General features: G+C 47.5%; 1 protein-coding gene across 1 annotated transcript in view; it reads right to left on the bottom strand.

Moving 5' to 3' along the window:
* Positions 1–1437: 1437 nt before the first annotated feature.
* ALMS1 (ALMS1 centrosome and basal body associated protein) overlaps positions 1438–26510 on the bottom strand; it is a gene marked incomplete at its 5' end in the record, with an annotated part of 63228 nt that continues 38155 nt past the window's right edge. The window contains 8 exons of the mRNA XM_081333318.1: positions 1438–1550; positions 4939–5038; positions 7025–7085; positions 8432–8606; positions 12423–12670; positions 13617–13943; positions 20782–20890; positions 22789–23978. Coding sequence (XP_081189444.1) covers positions 1506–1550; positions 4939–5038; positions 7025–7085; positions 8432–8606; positions 12423–12670; positions 13617–13943; positions 20782–20890; positions 22789–23978 — 2255 coding nt within the window. The 3' untranslated portion in view covers positions 1438–1505. The remainder of the gene's footprint in view (positions 1551–4938; positions 5039–7024; positions 7086–8431; positions 8607–12422; positions 12671–13616; positions 13944–20781; positions 20891–22788; positions 23979–26510) is intronic.

The following is a 26510-nucleotide window of genomic DNA, read 5'->3' as shown; positions in this document are numbered from 1 at the left end:
AGGAAGGAAGGAAGGAAGGAAGGAAGGAAGGAAGGAAGGAAGGAAGGAAGGAAGGAAGGAAGGAAGGAAGGAAGGAAGGAAGGCAGAGCAATACACAAAAGTAGCAGCTGGGCTACTGGGGAAGGAGAACGCTGTTGTGTACCCGCACGTGTGGCTGTGTATGGTGTTGGTCTGTGTGTCTCACAACTGCCTAGTCTAGCCTGGCCAGCTCTAAATCTCGTAAGGCCGTGTTTTTCGACCTTAGCAACTTTAAGAGGGGTGGACAATCATCTCCCAGAATTCCCCAGCCAGCGTAGCTGTTCAGAGTCAAGACACTGGCTGTCAATATGCAACTCTAGCCCCTTCCTCAGTTTAGATGCAATGCATGTAAAAAAAACGGGAGGGTCTTCCATCCAGAGGTCCTGGCCGCCGTCCATTTTCGACCACTTTTCGGGAACGCTGCTCCTGTATGAATTAACAGCTGATGAAAACGCTCAGCAAGAGCCATCAGGGACAGGGATATTGTTATGATATTTTAATTTTTTTTCCCCGACACGGAGAAATAAAAATACAGGGTAATCATCCAATCATCAGTGATACAAAATAGATAGATAGATACATAGATAGATACATAGATAGATAGATAGATAGACAGACACACAGAGAGAGATGATAGATAGATAGATAGATAGATAGATAGATAGATAGATAGATAGATAGATAGATAGATAGATAGATAGATAGATAGATAGATAGATAGATAGATAGATAGACACACAGAGAGAGATGATAGATAGATAGATAGATAGATAGATAGATAGATAGATAGATAGATAGACAGACAGACAGACAGACACACAGAGAGATGATAGATACATAGATAGATAGATAGATAGATAGATAGATAGATAGATAGATAGATAGATAGATAGACAGACAGACACACAGAGAGATGATAGATACATAGATAGATAGATAGATAGACAGACAGACAGACAGACAGACAGAGATGATAGATAGATAGATAGATAGATAGATAGATAGATAGACAGACAGACAGACAGAGAGAGATGATAGATACATAAATAGATGATAGATAGATATAGATATATATAAATAACAAAACCTACTTTCACACACAAAACTGCCAATTTAATGTGCTGTTGATGAGTTAGTGGTACAAAGCCGTGATCCGCGAGAACGTAGGCAGAATATGAAAAAAAAAATTCCTCATTCGTTGATTTTTTTTTAAAAAAAATCTTCCAATTACGATCGGAAACGCCGAGGGTAGAGAGATGGTTGGTGACTGGGAAGGGGCACCCCTGAACCCCAGTTAAGGTCAGGAAATCTAAGGGGAGCCAGGGGAAAACCGCCTGAGGAGTCTACGGTGTGTAGGCACAAGTTCATAATTTATAAAAAAAGAGTTTAAAAAAAAGGTAAAAAAAAAACCACCCCTACTACGTGCGATAAGGTTTATTAAAACAGGGACGTCGTTCGGGTTTTTCGTTTTCTTCTTTCCCCGTCAGTCACTCCCACGGGACTTTTCTCCCCAAGACACGGTTGGTGATTTTCTGTTAGAGAAGGAAAGAACAGATCTGTCAAGGCGAGGAACACCCACCCGTCCCAGGAAGCCCCTCCGCGTCTTGGTCCCTTCCTGCCAGGACGGAGGCCCAGATTAATTAATTGGGGGGGGGGGAGAAGAGGAGATCCTTGAAAAAGTGGCAAGTGGTTGGGGGGGGGGGAGGTAGGCAGAGGAAAGCCCAACTAGCGCTGAACTGGCTTTCGCTTGGGACGGGGTACAAGGCCAGGGCTGTGTGTATGTGAGAGAGAGAGAGAGAGAAGAGAGAAAGGGAGAGTGAAGAGAAGGAAGGGAGGGAGGGAGGAAGGAAAGGGCAGGGGGGAAAAAAGGAAGGAAGGAAAGAAAAAGAAAGAGAGAGAAAGAAAGAAAGAGAGAGAGAGAAGAAAGGGAGAGTGAAGAGAAGGAAGGAAGGAAGGAAGGAAGGAAGGAAGGAAGGAAGGGAGGGAGGGAGGGAGGGAGGGAGGGAGGGAGGGAGGGAGGAAGGGGCAAGGAAAGAAAAAGGAAGGAAGGAAGGAAGGAAAGAAAAAGAAAGAAAGAAAGAAAGAAAGAGAGAGAGAGAGAGAAAAGACAGAAAGGGAGAGTGAAGAGAAGGAAAGAAGGAAGGAAGGAAGGAAGGAAGGAAGGAAGGAAGGAAGGAAGGAAGTTAGGAAGGGGCAGGGAAAGAAAAAGGAAGGAAGGAAAGAAAAAGAAAGAAAGAAAGAGAGAGAGTGAGAGAGAAGACAGAAAGACAGAAAAGACAGAAAGGGAGAGTGAAGAGAAAGAAGGAAGGAAGGAAGGAGAAAGAAAGAAAGAAAAGCACGCTGGCCGAGGAATTCTGGGAGTTGAAGTCCACAAGTCCTAAAAGGGCCACGTTGGAAGACCCCTGATGTAGACTTTAAGAGGAGTGGACTTCAACTCCCAGAATTCCTCGGCCAGCGTGCCTCATAAAGGGGCCACAGTTCTCCATGCTGGCTGAGGAATTCTGGGAGTTGAAGTCCACCAGTCATCAAAGGGCCACGTTTGAAGACCGCTGCTCTATGAGGTTACAAACGGCCATCATCAATATGGGCTGGTTGCCGAGCACCCAGACTGGGGTCCAGTGTGTCTTCGTCGGCTTTCAGAACTGCAAAACCGGGCCGTAAATATCGCTGGGAAGATTCGTCATAACTTCGAACCGGTTGTAAGTCGAGGCCCACCTGTATCCTTTGCCTAGGTTTCAGAGTTGCTTAAAAAAAAAAAGTCTGGAGGGTCTTCAGACTGTGCCCCCCCCACCCCCCCAAAAAAAGGCATGGAGAAATCCCCATGGAGAAAACTTGCAAAGCGGTGTTGGCTGTGCTGCCCCCTAGTGGTTGAGGCACAACAGCAGCTTCCTTAATTTTTTTTAAAGCCCGTCGATGCGCCTTCCTTTGGCCAGGATTAAACTCGGCTTTTCTCCCCAAAAGCTGACATTTCTGTCCTGTTTTATGCCCTCTAACTTAAGCCCCGCCCCTTCAGAGGTACCACTGTTCTTCACCGCAGGTGCAGTTTTCCCCGCGGTCCTCCTCTGCTTGTGGGGGTCAATTGGCAGCCTGCTGCAAGGGCCACGAGCTCCAGTTTTAAGACAGTCCACGCTTCAAGATTGGGGAAGCCGATGAGCTCACGGCTGGCCTCCAAGCAGAAAAACAGAGTTGGAAGGGACCTTGGAGGTCCTCTAGTCCAACCCCCTGCCCAAGCAGGACACCCTATACCAATCCAGAGAAATGGCTATCCAATCTCTTCTTAAAAACCTCCAGTGATGAAGCTCCCACAACGTCTGGTGGCAAGGAGTTCCACCGGTTAATTGTTCTCACTGTCAGCAAATTCCTCCTTAGTTCCAGGTTGCTTCTCTCGAGTTTCCATCCGTTGCTTCTTGTCCTGCCTTCAGACGCTTTGGAGAAGAGCTTGACTGCCTCTTCTTTGGGGCAGCCCCTGAGATACTGGAAGACTGCTATCCTGTCCCCCCTCGTCCTTCTCTTCATTAAACTGGACCTATCCAATTCCAGCAACCGTTCCTTATACGTTTTAGCCTCCAGACCTCTAATCGCCTTTGTTGCTCTTCTCTGCACTCTTTCCAGAGTCTCAACATCTTTTTTACATCGTGGTGACCAAAACTGGATGCCGCATTCCAGGTGTGGCCTTACCAAGGCATTGTAAAGTGGTATTAACACTTCACGTGATCTTGATTCCATCCCTCTGTTAATGCAGCCTAGCACTGTGTTGGCTTTTTTGGCAGCTGCAGCACACGGCTGGCTCCTACTTAAAAGTAGTGGCCTACTAGGACTCCAAGGCCTCTTCAAACAATTAAGGGGCTGGTAGTAAGTGGAGGACAGCCTGCAAAGGCTGGGCCCACATAGCTGTACAGCAGGTAACATGGCTACTTCTTGGTTGGCTTTTCTGTCCAATCATCACCCAGACCTGCTCCTGCCCTACAGATTATGGACTCTTTCCACCCGAGCCGTGGGGTGCAGTGGTTAGAAAGCAATATTGCAGGCTGACTTTGCCCACTGCCAGCAGTTCGATCCTGACTGGTTGAAGGTCGACTCAGCCTTCCGTCCTTGAGAGGTCGGTAAAATGAGGACCCAGATTATCTTCAGGTTGACTCTGTAAACTGCTTACAGGGGCCTGTAAAGCGGTATATAAGTCTAAGTGCTATTGCTATTCTCTCCCTCTCCTTCCCTCCCTCTCTCCTTCCTTCGCGCCTTTTCTGCCGTTCCTGTCCTTCCCTCTACTCTCTCCTTCCTTCCTTCCTTTCTCTCCATTTTTCGCTTCTGCTCCCTCTATCTCTTCTTTCCCTTCTCTTTTTCTCTCCCTCTTCTTTCCACTCCTCCCTCCCTCCCTCCCTCTTTCTTTCTTCCTTTTCTTTCTTTCTCTCCTTCCCTTCTCTCGTAAAAGCCACAGCGGTGCAGTGGTTAGGAGGCAGGATTGCAGGCTAACTCTGCCCGCTGCCAGCAGTTCGATCCTGACCGGCTCAAGCTTGACTCAGCCTTCACATCCTTCCGAGGTCTGTAAAACGCGGAGCCAGACTGTCAGGACTGTAAACCGCTCGGAGAGAGCTGTAAAGCTCTGGGAAGGGGTATATACGTCTAAGTGCTGTCGCTATTGCCCCGTCCCCAAACCCCATCATCCCCTGCCTCACATGCTCAGAATCCATTTCTGACTCTCTTTCCGAAAAGGAGGAGAAGCCCACAGGCTTTGACTGGAGGAAAGAAAGAAAGAAAGAAAGAAAGAAAGAAAGAAAGAAAGAAAGAAAGAAAGAAAGAAAGAAAGAAGAAAGAAAGAAAGAAAGAAAGAAGAAAGAAAGAAAGAAAGAAAGAAAGAAAGAAAGAAAGAAAGAAAGAAAGAAAGAAAGAAAGAAAGAAAGAAAGAAAGAAAGGGGCGCCCACCGTTTTGTAAAGCTGGGCCTTCAAGCGGTTGGTAGAATATTCCGATTTTCTCTTCTCTTCTTCACGTCTTTTTCGCACCTCAGGCAGCTGGTCGTAGATGCTGGACGAGGGAAGAGAAAGCCAGAAGACAGTTTACAAGGGAGCGATCCCCACCTTGCGTGCCGGCCAGCTTATATTTAGGGCGAGGAGAAGGAGACCCGCCAATACGAGTTTGCTTGTTTGTGTCAGAAGCATCACAATTCAAATAAGGCATCCCGTATGACGGGGGTCTTCAAACGGGGCCCTTTTAGGACTTGTGGACTTCAACTCCCAGAATTCCTCAGCCAGACATGCTAGCTGAGGAATTCTGGGAGTTGAGGTCCACAAGTCATCAAAGGGCCCAGTTTGAAGTCCCCTGATATAGACTTTAAGAGGAGTGGACTTCAACTCCCAGAATTCCTCAGCCAGCATGCCTGGCTGAGGAATTCTGGGAGTTGAAGTCCACAAGTCCTAAAAGGGCCAAGTTTGAAGACCCCTGCCATATGACATAAACTTTAAAATATAAAATATAAGGTTAAAATACTATATGTGCAAATTAAAGAGATCTTGCCCAGAAACGAGCAACATTAATTGCATTCTGTAACGCGGCCATGAGGTCCTCAAGTGTGCACTGATCGGGACACAAAAGGCAGGTATATGCAGGTGTGGGTTGTCTGCGCATCACCACAACTGCAACGAGAAGAACTTACAACAGTTTATTTAGTGGCTGTTCAATGTGACATGTTTTTCACACTCACGACCACTGCAGCATCCCCAGGGTCACATGATCAAAACACACAGAGAGTTGGCAACTGACTCATGTTTGTGACGGTTGCAGTGTCCCGGGGTCACGTGATCCCCTTTTGCGACCTTCTGAGAAGCCAAATCAACGGGGGAAGCCAGATTCACTTAACAACCATGTTACTAACTGAACAACGGTGGCAAGGAAGGTCATCAAATGGGGCAAAAATAACTTAACAAATATTTTCACTTAACGACAGAAATTTGGGGCTCAATTGTGGTCGCAACTTGAGCACTACCTGTAGTTTTACATTAATACATACATTGTACATGTATATATACAACAATCAGGATAGTCCGGCCCATCGCTACATCATGAAGTAAATTGTCAGGTAAATCGCAGAACAGCCTACATACCACACAGAATTTGGAGCTCAATTGTGGTCATAAGTGAGGACTACTTGTAGTTTTATTTAAAGAATATATATTTTACATCTCTATATACAACAAGTCCGGCCCATCGTTACATTATGAGGTAAATTGTCAGGTAAATCGCAGAACAGCCTACAGAGCACACAGAATTTTTAAAAAGGCGGGAAAAAACGAAACTCCCCTTTCTCACCCAGCAACCAATCATAACGTAGATTGCCTCAGGCAGAAGCCCACATTCCCCAATCAATCAACTACAAGGGTGTCTTCTGGCTCATTATACTGTACACTTCACTCTTCCAGCTATTAAATTAAATATATCTGGACGGTTTTTCACACTTGTGACCGTTGCCGCATCCCTGTGGTCACATGATCAACATTCGGAAGCTTATTTATGACAGTCGTGTGATCCCCTTTTGCAACCTTCCGACAAGCCAAGTCATGTGGGAAGCCTGATTCGCTTCACAAGCGTGTAACTAGCTTAACACACCGCAGCGCTTCCCTTAACAAACGGGGCAAGAGGAGTCGTTAAAGTGGGGCAAAAACTCACTTCACAAATATCTCGCTTAGCAAGAGAAAACGCTAGCCTCCATTGGGGCCGTCAAGTTGAGGACTGCCTGTAAACAAAATGGTTCCCAGGCTCAATTTGGGGCAGAATCTAAATCAGCTAAATTAGCACCCGCAAGGAAACCAAAATGCAGAGCGATACAACTCTTCTCCTTTCCCAGCGTGGACGTCTTGGTAGGAATCCGTCGCTTCCTTATTAGGAATGCAGAAGGAACCGAGGGCCTGTTATTTATGATGTTTACCCATTATCGCTTCTGAACGTAATCCAAGAGAGTCATTTATTTTTTCCTCCCCCCCAAAAAAAATACAATAAAAAAATCAGCCCTCTTACCGTTTGGACCGCTCGACCATTTCGTTCTTGGAAATCGCTCTGCTCCGAATCGCCCGATAGCCTACACACAGAGGAAGAACAGAACAGGGTGAGGAGAGAGCGGACTTCCACGCCTTCGGTCCTACCCGACGGCCGAGCAACTCAATCCTGGTTTGATGGGGCAAGACAGGAGTCTCCAAACTTGGCCACTTTTAAGGCTTGTGTGGACTTCAACTGCATACGCTTTGCTGGGGAATGATGGGACTTGAAGTCCACAAGTCTTAAAAAGTCGCCAGGTTTGGAGATCCTTAGTGTAAGATGAGCGCCCCCCCCCAAGACCGAAGGACGTTGCAAGGGTGGACTTGAGGAGAATCGCCACCTTTGCAAGGAAGCTTGGGGGGAAAGGACGCCGCACTTCCCTGAAAGTGGGGAGCAGGCCCTGCAGGTCTGTGTGTCTTTGGGAAGCCAAGGCAAAGCTTCAATCCCCACCATGGAACCGTCCCTTCTAAGCACTGATGATGTCCCCTAGTTGGGCCATGAAACGTCTGCAAGAAAAACTACCAAGCTCAGAAAGCATCAAGGACCCCACGGTCCGCCTCCTCCTCTTCTCCTCCTCCTTCCTGCGAGCCCCACTCCCTTCTAAAACTGATGCTGTTCCCTAGTTGGGCCATGAAACGTCTGCAAGAAAACCATCAAGCTCAGAGAGCACCAAGGACCCCACAGTCCTCCTCCTCCTCCTCCCCCCTGCAAACCACACTCCCTTCTAGCTCTGATGTTGTTCCCTAGTTGGGCCATGAAACGTCTGGATGAAAACCACCAAGCTCAGAGTACCAAGGACCCCACAGTCCTCCTCCTCCTCTTCCTCCTCCTCCTCTCTGCAAATCCTTCTCCCTTCTAGCATGGATGATGTTACCTAGTTGGGTCACGAAACGTCTGCAAAAAACCACCCAGCCCAGAGAGCACCGAGGACCCCACAGTTTTTCCTCCTCCTCCTCCTCCTCCTCCTCCTCCTCCTCCTCCTCCTCCTCCTCCCTGCAAACCCCACACACCTTCTAGCAACTGATGGTGTTCCCTAGTTGGATCATGAAACATCTAGAAGAAAACCACCAAGCTCAGAGGGCACCAAGGACCCCACAGTCCTCCTCCTCCCTGCAAACCCCACACACCTTCTAGCACTGATGTGGTTCCCTAGTTGGGCCGTGAAACGCCTGCATGAAAGCCAGCAAACTCAAGAGAGCACCAAGGACCCCTTACAGCAGAAGCAACCAGGATTTTGGGGGAGCCCCCGTCATTTCTCTTGCCAAAGAATAGCCAGACCCAGCACCACCACCCGCCCCCCCCCCCCCAACACAGTTGTTCATTTCTTCAGCAAACCGACATGACGAGTGTCTTGGAGCAGGGCTCACGTGTAGAGGAAGGAGAGGGTACCTCGGTTCGCAAGACTTGTACTCCTGCAAGCCATGGCCTCAGGGGGGTTGAACAAGTGTTCCCTTTCCCCCTGGAACACGCTCTGCACCTTCCGTTCTTCCACAAGCAGCTTGAGGCGTTTCAGACGTTCCCCAGAACTGGAAAGGAAATCGGGACGGTGCACGGCCAGAGATTCCTAAGTGTGGAAACGAAAAGGGGGTGGGGGGAAAGGGGGGTGGGGGGGGAGAGGAAAAACAAACCCACTTAAGACTTGAGGCAGATGATATAAGCTACCTTTTTGATTTGATTTGTGCTTGTTGTTGTAAGCCGCCCTGAGTCTTCGGAGAAGGGCGGGATATAAATGGAATTAAAATAAATAATTAGATAAATATACATAGAATGAAGGCTACTGCTAAGCTTGTAAGCCGCCCTGAGTCTTCGGAGAAGGGCGGGATATAAATGGAATTAAAATAAATAATTAGATAAATATACATAGAATGAAGGCTACTGCTAAGCTTGTAAGCCGCCCTGAGTCTTCGGAGAAGGGCGGGATATAAATGGAATTAAAATAAATAATTAGATAAATATACATAGAATGAAGGCTACTGCTAAGCTTGTAAGCCGCCCTGAGTCTTCGGAGAAGGGCGGGATATAAATGGAATTAAAATAAATAATTAGATAAATATACATAGAATGAAGGCTACTGCTAAGCTTGTAAGTCGCCCTGAGTCTTCGGAGAAGGGCGGGATATAAATGGGATTAAAATAAAAAAATAAATAAATATACATAGAATGAAGGCTACTGCTAAGCTTGTAAGCCGCCCTGAGTCTTCGGAGAAGGGCGGGATATAAATGGAATTAAAATAAAAAAAAAAAAGAAAATAAAGAAAAACAAGGAAGTCCACTTGCACCTTTGGGACAAAATGGCCAGAAGTTACTTTTTTCATTGATGCTGTAACTTCGAACAGCCCCTAAACGAAGAGGTGTAAGTGGAGAGCTATGTGCAAAAGAGAATATTTGTAGATCAGGGTTAAACTCTCTCTCTCTCTCTCTCTCTCTCTCTCTCTCTCTCTCTCTCTGTGTGTGTGTGTGTGTGTGTGTGTGTCCGTCCTTGGAATTGTCTGAACTTGGTGGTAAAGAGCCTTGGTGGAGCAGTGGGCTAATGCCTCCTTAAGTAACACCAGCTGCCTGCAATTAGTGCAGGTTCGAGTCCCACCAGGCTCAAGGTTGACTCAGCCTTCCATCCTTCCCAGGTAGGTAAAATGAGGACCCAGATTGTTGGGGGCAATAAGCTGACTTTGTAATAATGCCGCTTGGGGGGGGAAGCCCTAATAAGCAGGGATATACATAGAATGAAGGCTATTGCTAAGCACATTGGTTTGTGCTTAAATTGTAAGCCGCCCTGAGTCTTCGGAGAAGGGCGGGATATAAATGGGATTAAAAATAAATAAAATAAATAAATAAATATAAATGGGATTAAAATAAAAAAAAAAAAACCTTGAAAAACAGGCCTCCGAGGCAGAGGAATATTTTTTTGCAAAAAGCGGAGAAGGCGACCTCCATAAAGCTCGAGAGATTTCAAAGAAAACGCTTCGATGCTGTGGACAACTCTGGCCGGAAAGACACCAGACTTGGGAATAAGCATCCCAGCCTCGTGGTAAAAAAAAAAAAAAAAAAAAAAAGGAGGGTGGGGGCCGGAATAACTAACATTTTAAACAAGCCAGACAGAGATAAAGCAGAGGGCACAGGGACCCACGGAGAAGGGCCTCTAACCCAAACAAAACCACGAGGGTAAGCGCCTGGGAAAATGAACTAAGCTCACGGGCCCTTCTTGGGGAAGGGGCCGATCTCCGCGGGAAAGCGGATGGGAAGATTCCCACCCTGACAATTCCTAGACAATTCTTTGGCTCAAAAGTTCGAAAGCCGCAAAAAAAACAACAAAAAAAAACCCCACTCAATTTTTTAATTCCAAACTGGTGACGGGGGAGGTGGGGGGGGGGGAGAATGGGGAGGTGTCACTGGGGTAAGAGAATCCGTGTGTGGAGTCCTTGAGTTATGACCATAATTTTCGCTGCTGAGCAAGGCAGTTGTTAAGTGGGTTTTGTTCCATTTTACAACTTATTTTGGGGGGGGTACACAGTTGTTACGCCAATTGCTGTGGTGAATCATGCTCCCCACCACATTTATTTGGCTTGTCAGAAGCTGGCCGGGAAGTTTGCAAATGGTGATCACGTGTCACACGCACACACACTGTCGTAAAGGCATGTCAGATGCCAAGCATCCAAATTTTGATCACGTGACCATGGGGATGCAGCAATGGTCGTAAGTACGAAAATAGCAATAGCACTTAATACTTCTATGCCCCTTTGTAGTGCTTTTGCAGCCCTCTCTAAGCGGTTTACAGGGCGAGCGTGTTGGCCCCAACAATCCGGGTCCTCATTTTACCAACCTCGGAAGGATGGAAGGCTGAGTCGACCTTGAGCAAATCAGGATCGAACTGCTGGCTATGGGAAGAATTAGCCTGCAATACTTCATTCTAACCACTGTGCCACCATGGCAATAGAATAGTATAGTATAGTATGGTATGGTATGGTATGGTATGGTATGGTATGGTATGGTATGGTATGGTATGGTATGGTATGGTATGGTATGGTATGGTATGGTATGGAATGGAATGGAATGGAATAGAATATATGGGATAGTATAGTATAGTATAGTATAGTATAGTATAGTATAGTATAGTATAGTATAGTATAGTATAGTATAGTATAGTATAGTATAGTATAGTATAGTATAGTATAGTATAGTATAGTATAGTATAGTATAGTATAGTATAGTATAGTATAGTATAGTATAGTATAGTATAGTATAGTATAGTATAGTATAGTATAGTATAGTATAGTATAGTATAGTATAGAATATATGGGATAGAACAGAACAAAACAGAACAGAACAGAATAATGATAGATCAGGATCGAACTGCTGGCTATGGGAAGAATTAGCCTGCAATACTTCATTCTAACCACTGTGCCACCATGGCAATAGAATAGTATGGTATGGTATGGTATGGTATGGTATGGTATGGAATGGAATAGTATAGAATAGAATAGAATATATGGGATAGAACAGAACAGAACAGAACAGAATAATGATAGAATAGAATAATGATAGAATAGAACAGAACAGAATAGAATAAGCACTTAGACTTATATACCGCTTCACATGCTTTACAGCCCTCTCTAAGCGGTTTACAGACTCATCCTGTTGCCCCCAACAATCTGCGTCCTCATTTTACCAGGAGGACGGAAGGCTGAGCTGACCTTGAGCCGATCAGGATCGAACTGCTGACAGTGTCAGCCTGCAATGCTGCCTACTCACCGCTGCGCCCCCGGGGCTCCCAATACGACAGCTGATCAGACACCGCAACAGCACTTAGACTTAGGTAGCGCTTGCCAGCCCTCTCGGAGAAGCTCAAAATTTCCCTAGCTAAGCAAGGCAGTGGTTCGTTTTGTTCCTTTTTTACGACGTTTCATGCCAGCGTTGCTAAGTGAACCGCTGCGCTTGTTAAGTCAGTCATACGGTCGTTAAAAGTGAATCGGTCCTCCCCACGGACTTGGCTTAGCCGAAGGCGGGTCACGTGACCCCGGGGGGGGGGGGACACGGCAAACCGTCGTTAAATGTGAGCCGGTTGCCGAGCGTCCACGTTTGGATCACGTGTCTCTGGGGGGACGCCGCGACAGTCGTTAAAAGAGGAAAAAGTGGCCGTGGGTCACTTTTTTCCAGTGCTGTTGTAACTCTGAACAGTCACTAAGTGAAATGTCGTTTAAGTCGAGGACTAGCTATATTATGAAGGTGCTGGGGGTGTGTGTGTGTCAGACGGCTTCTCCGGTCCCTTCCGGCCGTACGGATTTATGACTAGGCTGAGCGGGAACGGGGCAGCGCCTGGCCCTTGGCGCCGGGATCTCTAGTATGGGGATGGGGAAGCGGGAGGAAGCCGGCAGCCTGGATTTTACCTGCAGGGTCATTTCCCGCAAAGGGCAGGGCGGCTGGTTCTCAGCATCTCTTGCTGGAGCTGCCAGACGCACCTGGAGGGCCCCGGGACGTTCCGGCCAGTTCTGCTCGCGAAGAGGTTCTCGCCACGGCTTCCCTCTGGCGGGGGGCTCAGACCAGGCCGGAGCAGGGCTGGCGGGCGGGAAGCCACCCCCGCCCTCTTCCAGGGGGTCCGCTATGAGATCTGCTGCAGGGACGAACCAAGAGACTCCTAGAAAGGAAGGGGGGAGGAGGAGGAGGAGAAAAGCAGGGGGGGAGTTTCAATGGTCCTTGTCAAGATGGCCGACGGGCCACGATTGGGGATAGGCGACAGGAGGGGAGAAGGAGGCAGCTTCTGCCTCTCGGCAGCCCCCGGCATTCAGGCTGAAGGTCCAACAGGTTTTCAGACAGGCAAATAAGAGCATTCCTCTGGCTGGGGAATTCTGGGAGTTGAAGTCCACGCATCTTAATTTGTCTGAAATGGTCTAGGGCAGGGGTAGGCAACCTCGGCTCTTTTATGACTCATGGACTTCAACTCCCAGAATTCCTGAGCCAGCCAAGCTGGCTCAGGAATTTTGGGAGTTGAAGTCCATGAGTCATAAAAGAGCCGAGGTTGCCTACCCCTGGAGTTTCCTGCCTGAGCAGGGGGTTGGACTAGATGACCTCCAAGGTCCCTTCCAACATCATCATCATCATCATCATCATCATCATCATCATCATCATCATTATTATTATGGGCAAGGTTGAAAATTGCTGGTCTAGAACGAGGCTGCCCGTCAGAACAATTAACCAGCGGAACCACCTGCCTCCAGAAGCTGTGAATGCTCCAACACTGGAAGTTTTTAAGAAGCGAATGGACAGCCATTTGTCTGAAATGGTGTAGGGTTTCCTGCCTGAGCAGGGGGTTGGACTGGATGACCTCCAAGGCCCCTTCCAACTTTACGATTATGATGATTATGATTATGATCTTCCGCCTGAATCCGAGGGCCGCCGAGAGGCCGAAGCCCCTCCCTGCCAATCCCTGGCCGTGGCCCGTCAGCCTGCCTGAAAACTAGAACTCACCGTCGCCTGGTTTTCTAGTCCAGCAGCTTTGGCACTGCGCCAGACTGGCTTTTGCAACGCGGCCCAAAGCCACACAATCCACAACAGACAAACAACACAAACAGGTTTGCAGAGACCTTGCATCCACTGGGACCGGCTCCTTCTGGGCCTCCGGCTTTCCAGGAAACGGCCCGGCTGCCACTTGTGCTGGTCCTCGTCTCCCGCCGAGAGCCCATCGTGCTGAGCCGACCGCTGCTGCTCCGTCCTGCTCCGAGCCAGTCCGTGGAGCGTGGCTTGGCTCAAGGTCGGTGTGGGGAAAGTCAAGCCCACGTCGCGGGTGTGGCTCTTGGTTGCGCTGTTGACAATCTCAAAGTCTCCTGGGGAGTCAAAGGACAACGCAGCTTGTCCCCTGATGCAGCAACAACCTTCGGTGTTGCTGTGGGTCAAGGGGCCTCGCGGGAACCCTTTTGGGATGGGGGGGGGGGGGAAACCAGGGATGGTAATGCTAGCAACGGGGCAACAAAGAGGATCAGGGGACCGGAGGCTAAAACATACAAGGAACGGTTGCTGGAATTGGGTATGTCTAGTTTAATGAAGAGAAGGACGAGGGGGGACAGGATAGCAGCCTTCCAGTATCTCAGGGCCTGCCCCAAAGAAGAGGCAGTCAAGCTCTTCTCCAAAGCGCCCGAAGGCAGGACAAGAAGCAACGGATGGAAACTAGTCAAGGAGAGAAGCAACCTGGAACTAAGGAGAAACTTCCTGACCTCTTAGAACAACTAACCAGTGGAACAGCCTGCCTCCAGAAGCTGTGAACGCTCCAACACTGGAAGTCTTTAAGAAGAGACTGGCCAGCCATTTGTCTGAAATGCTATAGGGTTTCCTGCCTGAGGAGGGGGTGGGACTAGATGACCTCAAAGGAGCCTTCCAAATCTGTTATTCTATTCTGTTCTGTTCTATTTTATTTTCTACATTCTATTCCATTCAATTTTCTATATTCTATTCCATTCTATATTCTATTCTATTTTCTATTCTAGTCTACGCCATATTCTATTCTATTCTATTCTATTCTATTCTATTCTATTCTATTCTATTATTATTCTATTCTATTTTCTATTCTATTCCATTCCATTCGATTCTTTATTCCATTCCATTCTCTATTCTATTCTATTCCATACTCTATTCTATTCTATATTCTATTCTATTCTATATTCTATTCTATTCTATATTCTATTCTATTCTATTCTATATTCTATTCTATTCCATATTCTATTCTATTCTATATTCTATTCTATTCTATTCTATTCTATTCTATTCTATTCTATTTTCTATTCTATTCTATTCTATTATTCTATTCTATTCTATTCTATTCTATTCTATTCTATTCTATTCTATTCTATATTCTATTCTATTCTATTCTATTCTATTCTATTCTATTCTATTCTATATTCTATTCTATTCTATTCTATTCTATTCCATATTCTATTCTATATTCTATTCTATTCTATTCTATTCTATATTCTATTCTATTCTATTCTATTCTATTCTATTCTATATTCTATTCTATTCTATTCTATTCTATTCTATTCTATTCTATTCTATTCTATTCTAATTATACTCTACTCTATTCTATATTCTATTCTATTCTATTATTATTCTATTCTATTTTCTATTCTATTCCATTCCATTCGATTCTTTATTCTTTATTCCATTCCATTCTCTATTCTATTCTATTCTCTATTCTATTCTATTCTATTCTATTCTATTCTATTCTATTCTATTCTATTCTATTCTATATTCTATTCTATTCTATTCTATTCTATTCCATATTCTATTCTATATTCTATTCTATTCTATTCTATTCTATATTCTATTCTATTCTATTCTATTCTATTCTATTCTATTCTATTCTATATTCTATTCTATTCTATTCTATTCTATTCTATTCTATTCTATTCTATTCTATTCTAATTATACTCTACTCTATTCTATATTCTATTCTATTCTATTATTATTCTATTCTATTTTCTATTCTATTCCATTCCATTCGATTCTTTATTCTTTATTCCATTCCATTCTCTATTCTATTCTATTCTCTATTCTATTCTATTCTATTCTATTCTATTCTATTCTATTCTATTCTATTCTATTCTATTCTATTCTATTCTATTCTATTCTATTCTATTCCATACTCTATTCTATTCTATATTCTATTCTATTCTATTCTATTCTATTCTATTCTATTCTATTCTATTCTATTCTATATTCTATTCTATTCTATTCCATATTCTATTCTATTCTATATTCTATTCTATTCTATTCTATTCTATTCTATTCTATTCTATATTCTATTCTATTCTATTCTATTCTATTCTATTCTATTCTATTCTATTCTATTCTATTCTATTCTATTCTATTCTATTTTGTTCTATTCTATTCCATTCCATTCCATTCTTTATTCCATTCCATTCCATTCCATTCCATTCCATATTCTATTTTCTATTCCATTCCATCCTATTTCTATTCCACAAGCACAATAAAAGCCAACCAGACTCACTCCAAGGGTGTCAGGCACAAAAAGGCCAGATCCAATTCGCTATCGCTAAAAAGCCCAGGGACAAAACCCTTCTCAACTAACAAGTTAGCACCTATAGTTCATCCTCAACTTACAACAATTCACTTAGTGACCAAACTTACAACAGCACTGGAAAAAGGGGCCTGCGACCATTTTTCACACTCATGAACCGCTGCAGCGTTCCCCCTGGTCACATGTTCAAAATTCAGACCCTTGGCAACTGACTCATATTTGTGACGGTCGCAGAGTCCCAGGGGGTCACGTGATGCCCCTCCCCTTTCGCGACCTTCTGACAAGCAAAGTCCGTGGGGGGGGGAGGCCGGATTCGCTTAACGAGCGTGGGACTCACTTAACAACCGCAGGGATTCGCTGAACAGCTGCGGCCAGGAAGGTCGCAAAATGGGGCCAATCTCCCTGAAGAAAGGGTCTCACTTAGCAACAAAGCACTGGGCGCCATCGCGGTCGTACGTCGAGGACTACCCGCACAGCTGAGGGCGAATGAAGGGATTTAGAAACCCTGTCTTTCCTTTCCCATTTGTCCATGCGGCATTCCGAAATTGCACTAAATGATTCGAGGTGGTGGGAGGTGACTGGAGGCAGATCTAAAAGTGGAAATTTGTGTCTTTCATTCCCACTCTGCGGTGGAAACAAAAGAGCTGTCATTCGTGCAGATTTACAAAGAGCTGGGGGAAAAGGTTATTATATTGCAGAAGAAGGAAGTTCAAAAAACGCCTGACAGGCCAGCTAATAGTTATGAAATTTATCTGAATCTTCTGCTTTGGAGGGCAATTCATTAAACTCAAGAAGGGAAAGACAAGAAACGACCTCAAATGTTTGCCTGGAAGGGAAAAAACAAACCCTAAATACGAGATACGAGACAAAATGGGAAGCTAATCTAGCAAAAATTGCTCAGTCGCACGAGAACCATTCATAAAATATGCCCATCTCTCTTATTAGTCATTAACGTAATTTGGAAATCGTCTATATACAATTGAAGGAATGGCAGCCCAGTTGACCCAGTTGGCGCTTTTTCCTCCAAGGCATTTAAAAACAAAACAAAACAAAAGATTCTGGATCAATTCAACCCAAGAGGAAACCCCGCTCCAGTTCTTAAAATGGGCTTCAAACTATACCTGGAAAGGAAATACAGGTAGTCCTTGACTTACGTCTATGGGCGGCCTTGTCGATTTAATCTGGGAAGAGTTCGATCCTGTGACTCCTGAAGAAGTGGACAAGATCATGGGGAAGCTGAGCTCCACCACGTGTTTGTTGGACCCGTGCCCCTCCTGGTTGACTTATGCAGCCCAGGATGGGACACGAGGCTGGCTCCAGGCAGTGATTACGGCCTCTTTGAGTCAGGGTAGCTTTCCCGCCGCCTTGAAGGAGGCGGTGGTGAGACCCCTCCTCAAGAAGCCTGCCTTGGACCCAGCAATTTTAAACAACTATCGTCCGGTCTCCAACCTTCGCTTTTTAGCGAAGGTTGTTGAGAGCATGGTGGCGCATCAGCTCCCTTTGTTCTTGGATGAAGCGGATTATCTAGACCCGTTCCAATCGGGTTTCAGGCCCGGGCACAGCACGGAGACGGCATTGGTCGCGCTGGTGAATGATCTCTGGCGGGCTCGGGACAGAGGTTGCTCCTCTGTCCTAGTCCTTTTAGACCTCTCAGCGGCTTTTGATACCATCGACCATGGTATCCTGCTGCGACGTCTCAGAGGGTTAGGAGTGGGAGGCACGGTTCTCCAGTGGTTCTCCTCTTACCTCCTGGGACGTTCGCAGTCGGTGTTGGCAGGGGGGCAGAGATCGACCCTGAGACCTCTCATTTGTGGAGTCCCTCAGGGATCGGTTCTCTCGCCTCTCCTGTTCAACATCTATATGAAGCCGCTGGGTGAGATCATTCATGGTTTTGGAGTTGGGTATCACCAATATGCTGATGATACCCAGCTTTTTATTTCGACCCCAAACCACCCCAGCGATGCCCTCGACGTGATGTCCCGTTGCCTGGAGGCGGTCCGGGTCTGGATGGGGAGGAACAGGCTTCGACTCAACCCTGACAAGACTGAGTGGCTGTTCGTGCCGGCATCCCGGGAAATTCCGATTATTCCATCATTGGCCATGGGGGTGAGCTATTACCCCCCGTAGATAGGGCCTGCAACTTGGGGGTCCTTCTAGACTCACAGCTCTCTTTGGAAGAGCATATTGGAGCTGTGACTAGGGGGGCCTTTGCCCAGGTTCGCCTGGTGCGCCAGTTGCGGCCCTATCTAGAGCGGGATGCCTTGCGCACAGTCACTCATGCGCTCGTGACCTCTCGTCTAGACTACTGTAATGCTCTCTACATGGGGCTGCCCTTGAGGTCCACCCGGAGACTCCAACTGGTGCAGAATGCAGCCGCGCGAGTTGTCTTGGGAGTTTCCCGATACTCCCATGTTACACCTTTGCTCCGCGAGCTGCATTGGCTGCCGGTTGCTCTCCGGGTGAGGTTCAAGGTGTTAGTTATGACTTACAAAGCCCTTCATGGCAAGGGTCCGGATTACCTACGGCAACACCTGCGGCCGGCGTCAACTTCCCTCCGTCCAGTGCGCTCCCACAGAGAGGGCCTCCTCAGGGTGCCGCCGATCAAAGAATGCCGATTGGTGGCCCCCAGGGGGAGAGCGTTCTCTGTGGGTGCGCCAGACCTTTGGAACCGCCTACCGGTTGAGCTCCGGATGGCCCCCGACCTTCGCTCCTTCCGGCGCGATCTCAAAACATTCTTTTTTGAACAAGCTGGCCTGGTCTGACGGGATGGGGTTGGGTTTTTTAAAACTAGTTTTAACTTTAATATGTATTGATTTTATGGGCATGATGTTTAATGGCTTTTTAATTTTTGTATTCAATTTTTATTGTGTATTGCCCTGTTCACCGCCCTGAGTCCTTCGGGAGAAGGGCGGTATAGAAATCAAATTATTAAATTAAATTAAATTTGTTTACTGACCATTTGAAGCTACGGCTGTAGAAAAAGAGTGACTTATGTCCATTTTTCACCCTTACGACTGTTGCAGCATCCCCAGGATCGCGTAATCCACACTGTGTGTGTGTGTGTGGAGAGAGAGAGAGAGAGAGAGAGAGAGAGAGAGAGAGAGAGAGAGAGAGAGAGAGAGAGAGAGAGAGAGAGAGAGAGAGAGAGAGAGAGAAGGAGGAGGAGGAGGAGGAGGAGGAGGAGGACGACGACACGACGACTGTCGGGTCCCTTCGGGCTCTCTGGGCTGGGTGGTTTCCTTGCAGACATTTTATGACCCAACTAGGCAACATCATCAGTGCTAGAAGGGAGGGGGGTTTGCAGAGAGGAGGAGGAGGAGGAGGAGGAGGACGACGACTATGACTGTGGGGTCCTTGGTGCTCTCTCAGCTGGGTGGCTTCCTTGCAGACGTTTCACGACCCAACTAGGGAACATCATCAGTGGTAGAAGGGGGGGGGGGTTGCAGAGAGGAGGATGGGGAAGGAGGAGGAAGAGGAAGATGATTGTGGGGTCCTTGCAGACTTTTCATGACCCAACTAGGTTACATCATCCGTGAAAGAGGGGAGTGGGGTTTCTTCTCTTGGACTTCCTTGCTGGGTTAAAGGAACTTGGTAGGAGGAACTACCAACCCAGACAAACCAACAGTAAACCACAGTCTAATCAAGCGACCACTGAGAATCCGCCGGCCAGCAGTGACAGGGCAAGCCGCTCCCTTCTGGCCTTGGTGATATAACCTAGCTGGGTCACGAGATGTCTGCAAAAGAACGGACAGGCCCAGAGGGCCCCAAGGACCCCGCAGAGACCACGCCTGGGGTCTTAAATCAAAATACCCTCTCAAAACTAGCCTGAGTATGAGGTGGGATTGGAACCCAATCCCCAAACCCCTAAAAGCCCAGAAGAGGCGGCTGAAATGGTGCTTCTTGCTCAGGCCTTTTTCATGCAGGTAGTCCTCGACTTGCAACCGCTCGTTTAGTGACCGTCCAAAGTCACAACGGCACTGAAAAAAACAACTAACTTAGGACCCTTTATCACACTTAGGACCGTCGCAGCATCTCCACGCTCACGTGGTCCAAATTCGGACGCTTGGCCACTGACTCCCACTTAGGATAATCGTCTCATATTTACGACGGTCGCAGCGTGCCCGGCTCACGCGATTCCCCTTTGGCGACCTTTTGACAAGCCGAGTTGCGGGGTGGGGGGGGCAACCGGATTCGCTTAACGACCGGGCGACTAACCTCACAACTGCAGCAATTTGCTTAACCCGCCGTGGCGAGAAAAGTGGGTAAAACAGGGCATAACTCACTTCAGCCTCGCTTAGCCACAGAAGTGTTGGGGCTGCGTTGATGGCCGTAAGACGAGGAACTACTTGGATTACTCCCTCCTTCTCGTGATGCTGCCACCGGGCCCGCGGGGAGGCGAGGCTGCGCGGCCTGTTTCACTTTACGTTGGGAACACAAAAGGCCCGACACTTCAAGGGGACGAAGCGGAGGGAGGATCGGCCGAGGAACTGAGGCTTCCGCGAAGTCAGCTTCGGCTCTGTCCGACTCCGTCCTCCGCTAGGAAGGCAGACTGGGAAAGTCCGCGGGAAGAACCAAAGTGAGCCGGGGCACAAAAGGGATGATTACGCTTTGAAACTCGACTGAAAAGTCTCCTGGGCGGATCAGTCGGGGATTAAAGGCCCCCGCAAAGGAAGCGGCTTCGGAGAAAGACGGACGGCGGCTGAAGCGAAGCGACTCACCGGCTTGAACGGCCTTGTTGAGCATCCGTTTGCTGCTGAGCGCCGGGCTCGGCCCCCGCGAGCTGCTGAGGCTCGAGACGGAATCGGAGGAGATGGAAGCGGGGCTGGCCTGAAAGGAAGAAGGTGGTCAACGTTCAGAGGATGGAGAGGAGGAGGAGGAGGAGGAAGAGGAAGAGGAGGAGGAGGAGAACTGTGGGGTCCTGGGTGCTCTCTGAGCTGGATGGTTTCCTTGCTGTTGTTTTATGACCCAACTAGGTAACATCATCAGTGCAAGAAGAGAGGTGGGTTTGTAGAGAGAAGGGGGAGGAGGAGGAGGAGGGGGAGGACTGTGAGTTCCTTAATGCTGTCTGACCTCGCTGGTTTTCTTGCAGACCTTTCATGACCCAACTAGGTAACATCATCAGTGCAAGAAGGGAGTGGGGTTGGAGGAGGAGGAGGAGGAAGAGGAGGAGGGGGACTGTGGGGTCCTGGGTGCTCTCTGAGCTTCGTGGTTTTCGTACAGACCTTTCATGACCCAACTACGCACAGTCACTCATGCGCTCGTGACCTCCCGCTTAGACTACTGCAACACTCTCTACATGGGGCTGCCCTTGAGGACCACTCAGAGGCTTCAGCTGGTGCAAAATGCAGCCGCGCGAATTGTGATGGGGGTTTCCCGTTACTCCCACGTAACACCTCTGCTCCGCGAGCTGCATTGGCTTCCGGTTGCCCTCCAGGTGAGATTCAAGGTGCTGGTGATGACCTATAAAGCCCTAAATGGCTTGGGTCTGGATTACCTATGGGAGCACCTGCTGCCGGCATCATGCTCCCTTCATCCCGTGCGCTCCCACAGGGAGGGTCTTCTCAGGGTACCGCCGGTCAAAGAATGCCGGCGGATGACACCCAGGGGGAGGGCCTTCTCGGTGGGGGCACCTGCCCTGTGGAACCAGCTGCCCGTGGAGCTTAGGACTGCCCCCGACCTTCGTTCATTTTGCCGAGACCTGAAGACCTGGCTCTTCGAGCTTTCTGGCCCGGGCTGAGTTTTAATTGGGGGTTTTAACTGGGGTTTTATATTTTTCAGGGACTTAGTTTAATCTTTTTAAATTACTCTTAATTTTTGTATTGATGTTTTATATACCCTGTAAACCGCCCTGAGTCCTTCGGGAAAGGGCAGTATATAAATTCAATAAAATTCAAAATTCAAATTCAAACTAGGTAACATCATCAGTGCTAGAAGGAAGGGGGGTTTGCAGAGAGGAGGAGGAGGAGGAGGAGGAGGAGGAGGAGGAGGAGGAGGAGGAGGAAGACGACTGTGGGGTTCTTGCTACTCTCTGAGCTTGGTGATTATCTTGCAGATGTTTCATGACCCATCTAAAGACGTATCTCTTTGAACAAGCTGGCCTGGCCTGATGGGATGGGGTTGGGTTTTTATTACTTTTAAATGTGTTTTAAGAGTTCTGGGCACTTTATTTAATCTTTTTTTAATTTTTGTATTCTGTCTTTTTAACATGTATTGCCCTGTTCACCGCCCTGAGTCCTTCGGGAGAAGGGCGGTATACAAATAAAATTATTATTATTATTATTATTATTATTATTATTATTATTATTATTATTATTATTATTATTATTATTATTATTATTATTATTATTATTAATAATAATAATAATAACTAGGTAACATCATCAATGCTAGGAGGGAGGGAGGGAGGGGGGAGGAGGAGGAGGAGGAGGACTGTGGGGTCCTGGGTGCTCTCTGAGCTGGGTGGTTTCCTTGCAGACGTTTCATGACCCAACTAGCTAACGTCATCAGTGCTAGAAGGGAGGGGGAGTTTGCAGAGGAGCAGGAGGAGGTCCTCGATGTTACTTAACTGGGCAATGAAACACCCGCAAGAAATCAACCCAGCTCAGAGAGCACCAAGCACCCCACAAGGGCTTATCTGCCTGCCAGGAGCCCAGATTGGGGAAGGCTTCTCTGGACTACATCTACCCCAGAGTGGCCACAAGCGAGTCCCCTGTTAACTCACCTACCTGGCCCTCTTTTCTTGTCTGTTCGAGGTGAACCATTTTGGGGTAGCCGTCCCCCTTGGCCCTCCTGCTCCGCTTGGTCCAGCTCTCTGAGCGCGTCTTTTGCAAGTGGATGGTGCTGTAGAGCTGGGACAGCTTGGGGGACACCTGCACCCTCTCCTCCCCAAAAGCCCGGATCAACCTGGCCGTGTTGATGGTAGACGCGGACTCGCTCGTCTCGGTCTGAGTGGCGCTTTCGGCTTCCACTTGATTCCCCTCGGACTCGGACGCCGCCTCGGTTGTCACGCTGGCCTCCCTCGACGGCCTCAGGTCAGAAGACGTCTCGCTCGGGGTCTCGGGCATCCGGGACCGGCCCCAGTTTCGGTCCCCAGGTTCAACGGCCTTGGCCTGTCCGGTTTTCGGGCACCTGGATTTGGGAAGCCAGGCGTAGACGGGGCCGACGGGAGCCTCCTCTTCCTCCTCCGCCGCCGTTTCGAGGCTGGGCTGCGATGCCACTTTCTTCCTGGCCGCCATTTTGTGGCCTGGAGGGCCGGCGAGCCTGGGCGCTCTCCTCCTGGCTTCCTTCTGGTTGTCCCTTCGATCTTCCGAGGCGAGGGCCAGGGAATGCCGGAGGGGATTCTGCAGGAGCCTGGCCAGGCGGTCCAGCCGCTCCACCAGCGACAGCTCGGTCCTGCGGCTTCGGTCGAGGGGCTTCAGCGGCAGCTGGGTCTGTCGCCCCAAATACTTGGCCCACAGATCATCTAAGCTGCTGCTCTGATGGGCCCTTGGCAGCCCGGGCCGGTCGGCTGCCCAGAGCTTCTCCTTAATCCGCCGGTTTCCCGAAAGAAGCTGACTCGCTCCGCCAAAGCTAGCTTTAGGGGCATCGGGCAGCTCTTGTTTGGAAGCGTGCTCGAATGTTAATTCCTGAAGGAAACTGTCGTCGACTTCGCCGATCAGCGGGACGAAACTTTCTTCCCTTTGGCCCAGACGCGGAGGGGGCGAGGGCGAGAGCCCGTTTTCTAGGATTCCCTTACGCTGCAGTAAATCCTGGGGGGAAGGGGCTGGACCCCTGGAAGACGCATCGACCTGCCCCAAAGCCTTGCTTCCGGAAGGGGGATCTGGCTCATCCTGCAAACGTGGCTTCAGGTGAGCAGATTCAAAGACAGGGCGGGAGGTTTTGAGCGATTCCGAGGAATTCCGGCCGTTGCAATTTTCTAAGCGGAAGGGGACCGGGGGGGGGGGAGAGACAAGGGAGGAAAAATTAAGGTATTTGATTCATTTTAGGATAGAGGCCTCATTTATTCTGCCTGGCATTTTGCGTTCGGATCAGGTCCAAAGAACCATGAGCAGCGACATCTGGAGTTATCGCTGAGCAGGTGTTTTGTTTTTTGTTATTTTTTTTTTAAATTGAAAAGTTTTACAGTACATTTTTTTTAAAAAAAGAAAAACTCCCTCCCTCCCCCTCCCTTCAGCCCTCCCCTCCCCTCCCCCCCCCCGACTTCCCAGAGCTGAATGCAGGGTATAAACTTTACAAACTTAAACTAAAATATGCTAACATACAAAAATAAAACATTAAATTCTATCGCACTTTAACTCTCCTTAAACATAACTACATTACTAACAAATAACAAATAACTAATAATACATCATATAAAACCAATGCTTATTCAAATGCTAAATGAAACTTTTTAGTCCCATATTTATTCTGAATATATTCAATCCATCTTCTCCATTCCACAATATATCTCTGTTGCTTTTTGTTATTTTTTAATCGCCCTTCGCCTACAGACAGAATCTTGCCGGTCTAAAGCAATTTTCTGCATTAACTATAAGTCTACTCTCGGCAACTTTTAACTTGGGGGTTTGATGCTGGCGGGGGAATTCTGGCAGTTGAAGTCCACAAGTCTTAACGCTGCCAAGGATGGATAACCCTGATCTGCAGTTAGGCAGGAAATTGCTTTAAGCTGGCGATTTAATCTGTCCGGAGATGTGTTTTTCCGAAAATAAGACCCAGATGGGAAATAAGCCCTAGCGTGATTTTTTTCCTAGGACACTCCTAATGTAAGCCCCGCCCCCCAAATAAGCCCCAGTTACGGTCGTCAGCCAGACGGACCGCATTTAGTACCGTATTTCCCCGAATATAAGACCCAACCCGGGAAAATAAGCTCTAGCACAGGGGTGGGCAACCTTGGCTCTTTTATGACTTGTGGACTTCAACTCCCAGAATTCCTCTGGGTATTGAAGTCCACAGGTCATAAAAGAGCCAAGGTTTGCCTACCCCTGCCCTAGCATGATTTTTTTCAAGATGCTCCTAATATAAGCCCCACACCCCAAATAAGCCCCAGTTAAGATCATCAGCCAGACGGACCGCATTTAGTACCGTATTTTCCCGAATATAAGACCTAGCTGGAAAATAAGCCCTAATGCGTCTTTTGGAGCAAAAATTAATATAAAATCTGGTTTTATTTTCGGAGAAACATGGGCAGTTGTCTCAAAGGAGCTTCCCCCCCCCCTTTAAAAGGCAACTGGAGTGTTGTTGTTGTTGTTGTTGTTGTTGTTTCCCTCTGAGGAAGAAGGAGGAGGAAACATTTCACTTCTCATCCAGGAAACTTCATCAGTTCTGATGGGGGGGGGGAAGGAAGGAAGGATAAAATATTGACAGTTGAGACTGGAAGGTGAAGGGGGGGTGTGACAGAAGGATTGTATTTCTTCAAAGTCATCTGATCGTTAGCACTCTATCTGAGACCTGTTGAGGCCAGTTTTTTGTTTTTGGGGGTGGGGGTGGGGTGGGTTAGGGTTAACCCTAAGTGGCCACAACAGCTCTCAGAGACTGCTTTAATGTCGGCAATCCTGGCCGTAAGTCACAGATCACCTGTATTCTCACCAAACCACCCCCCCCCTCAAAAAATGTCAAAATACGTCAAAATAAAGGGTTGTAATATAGCGCATTGAAATAAGAATATAATAAACAATTATGCGGTTGTCTGAGTGACCCTGCCCAGTTGTGTTTGACAAGATAGCCTGAAAGTAACTCAGTTGCCACTTCAGTACCAAACAGGCACAGACTTCAAAATGGTATAGGGCTTCCTGCCTGAGCAGGGGGTTGGACTAGATGACCTCCAAGGTCCCTTCCAACATCATCATCATGATCATCATCATCATTATTATTATTAGCGTCGCTGTTGTTGTTGTTGCTGTTGTTCAAGGGATTGTTAGGAGTGCCGAAAAAACCATTTTGCAACCAACCTGCCTTCCGTTGAGGACCTGTATATTGTGTGGGTCAGAAGGAAGGGTTGAGATGCTTGGGGGACACCTGCACCCTCTCCTATGTCAAACCCGGCTGTGTAGAGTCACCGGGACGGCTTATTTGTATGGTGGTTTGTTTTGTTCTATTTCAATGTATTATCTTGCTACACTTTATTCTGGTGCAGTTCAAAGACCTGGCTCTGAGCTTTCCGGCCAGGACTGAGAATTTTAATTGTAATTTTATCTTAATTGGGTTTTAATTGGAGTTTAATAGGGGTTTTATTTTATTCAACGACTAAATTTAATTATTTTAATTGTTCTTAACTTTTGTAATTTGTATTGTTATTTTAAACTCCTTGTGAACCGCCCTGACTCCTACGGGAGAAGGGCGGTATATAAGTCCATTAAACATTACCAAATAACTGCTTGGGGAACTGTAAAATCTTGTGCCACATCCTGGACGCAAGCTGTTTCAGCTCCTGCCCTCCAGATGGCGCTAG

The sequence above is a fragment of the Vipera berus genome, assembly GCF_964194415.1.
Source record: "Vipera berus genome assembly, chromosome: 7".
Classification (NCBI taxonomy): domain Eukaryota; kingdom Metazoa; phylum Chordata; class Lepidosauria; order Squamata; family Viperidae; genus Vipera; species Vipera berus.
This window is presented reverse-complemented; position numbering and strand designations above follow the sequence as displayed.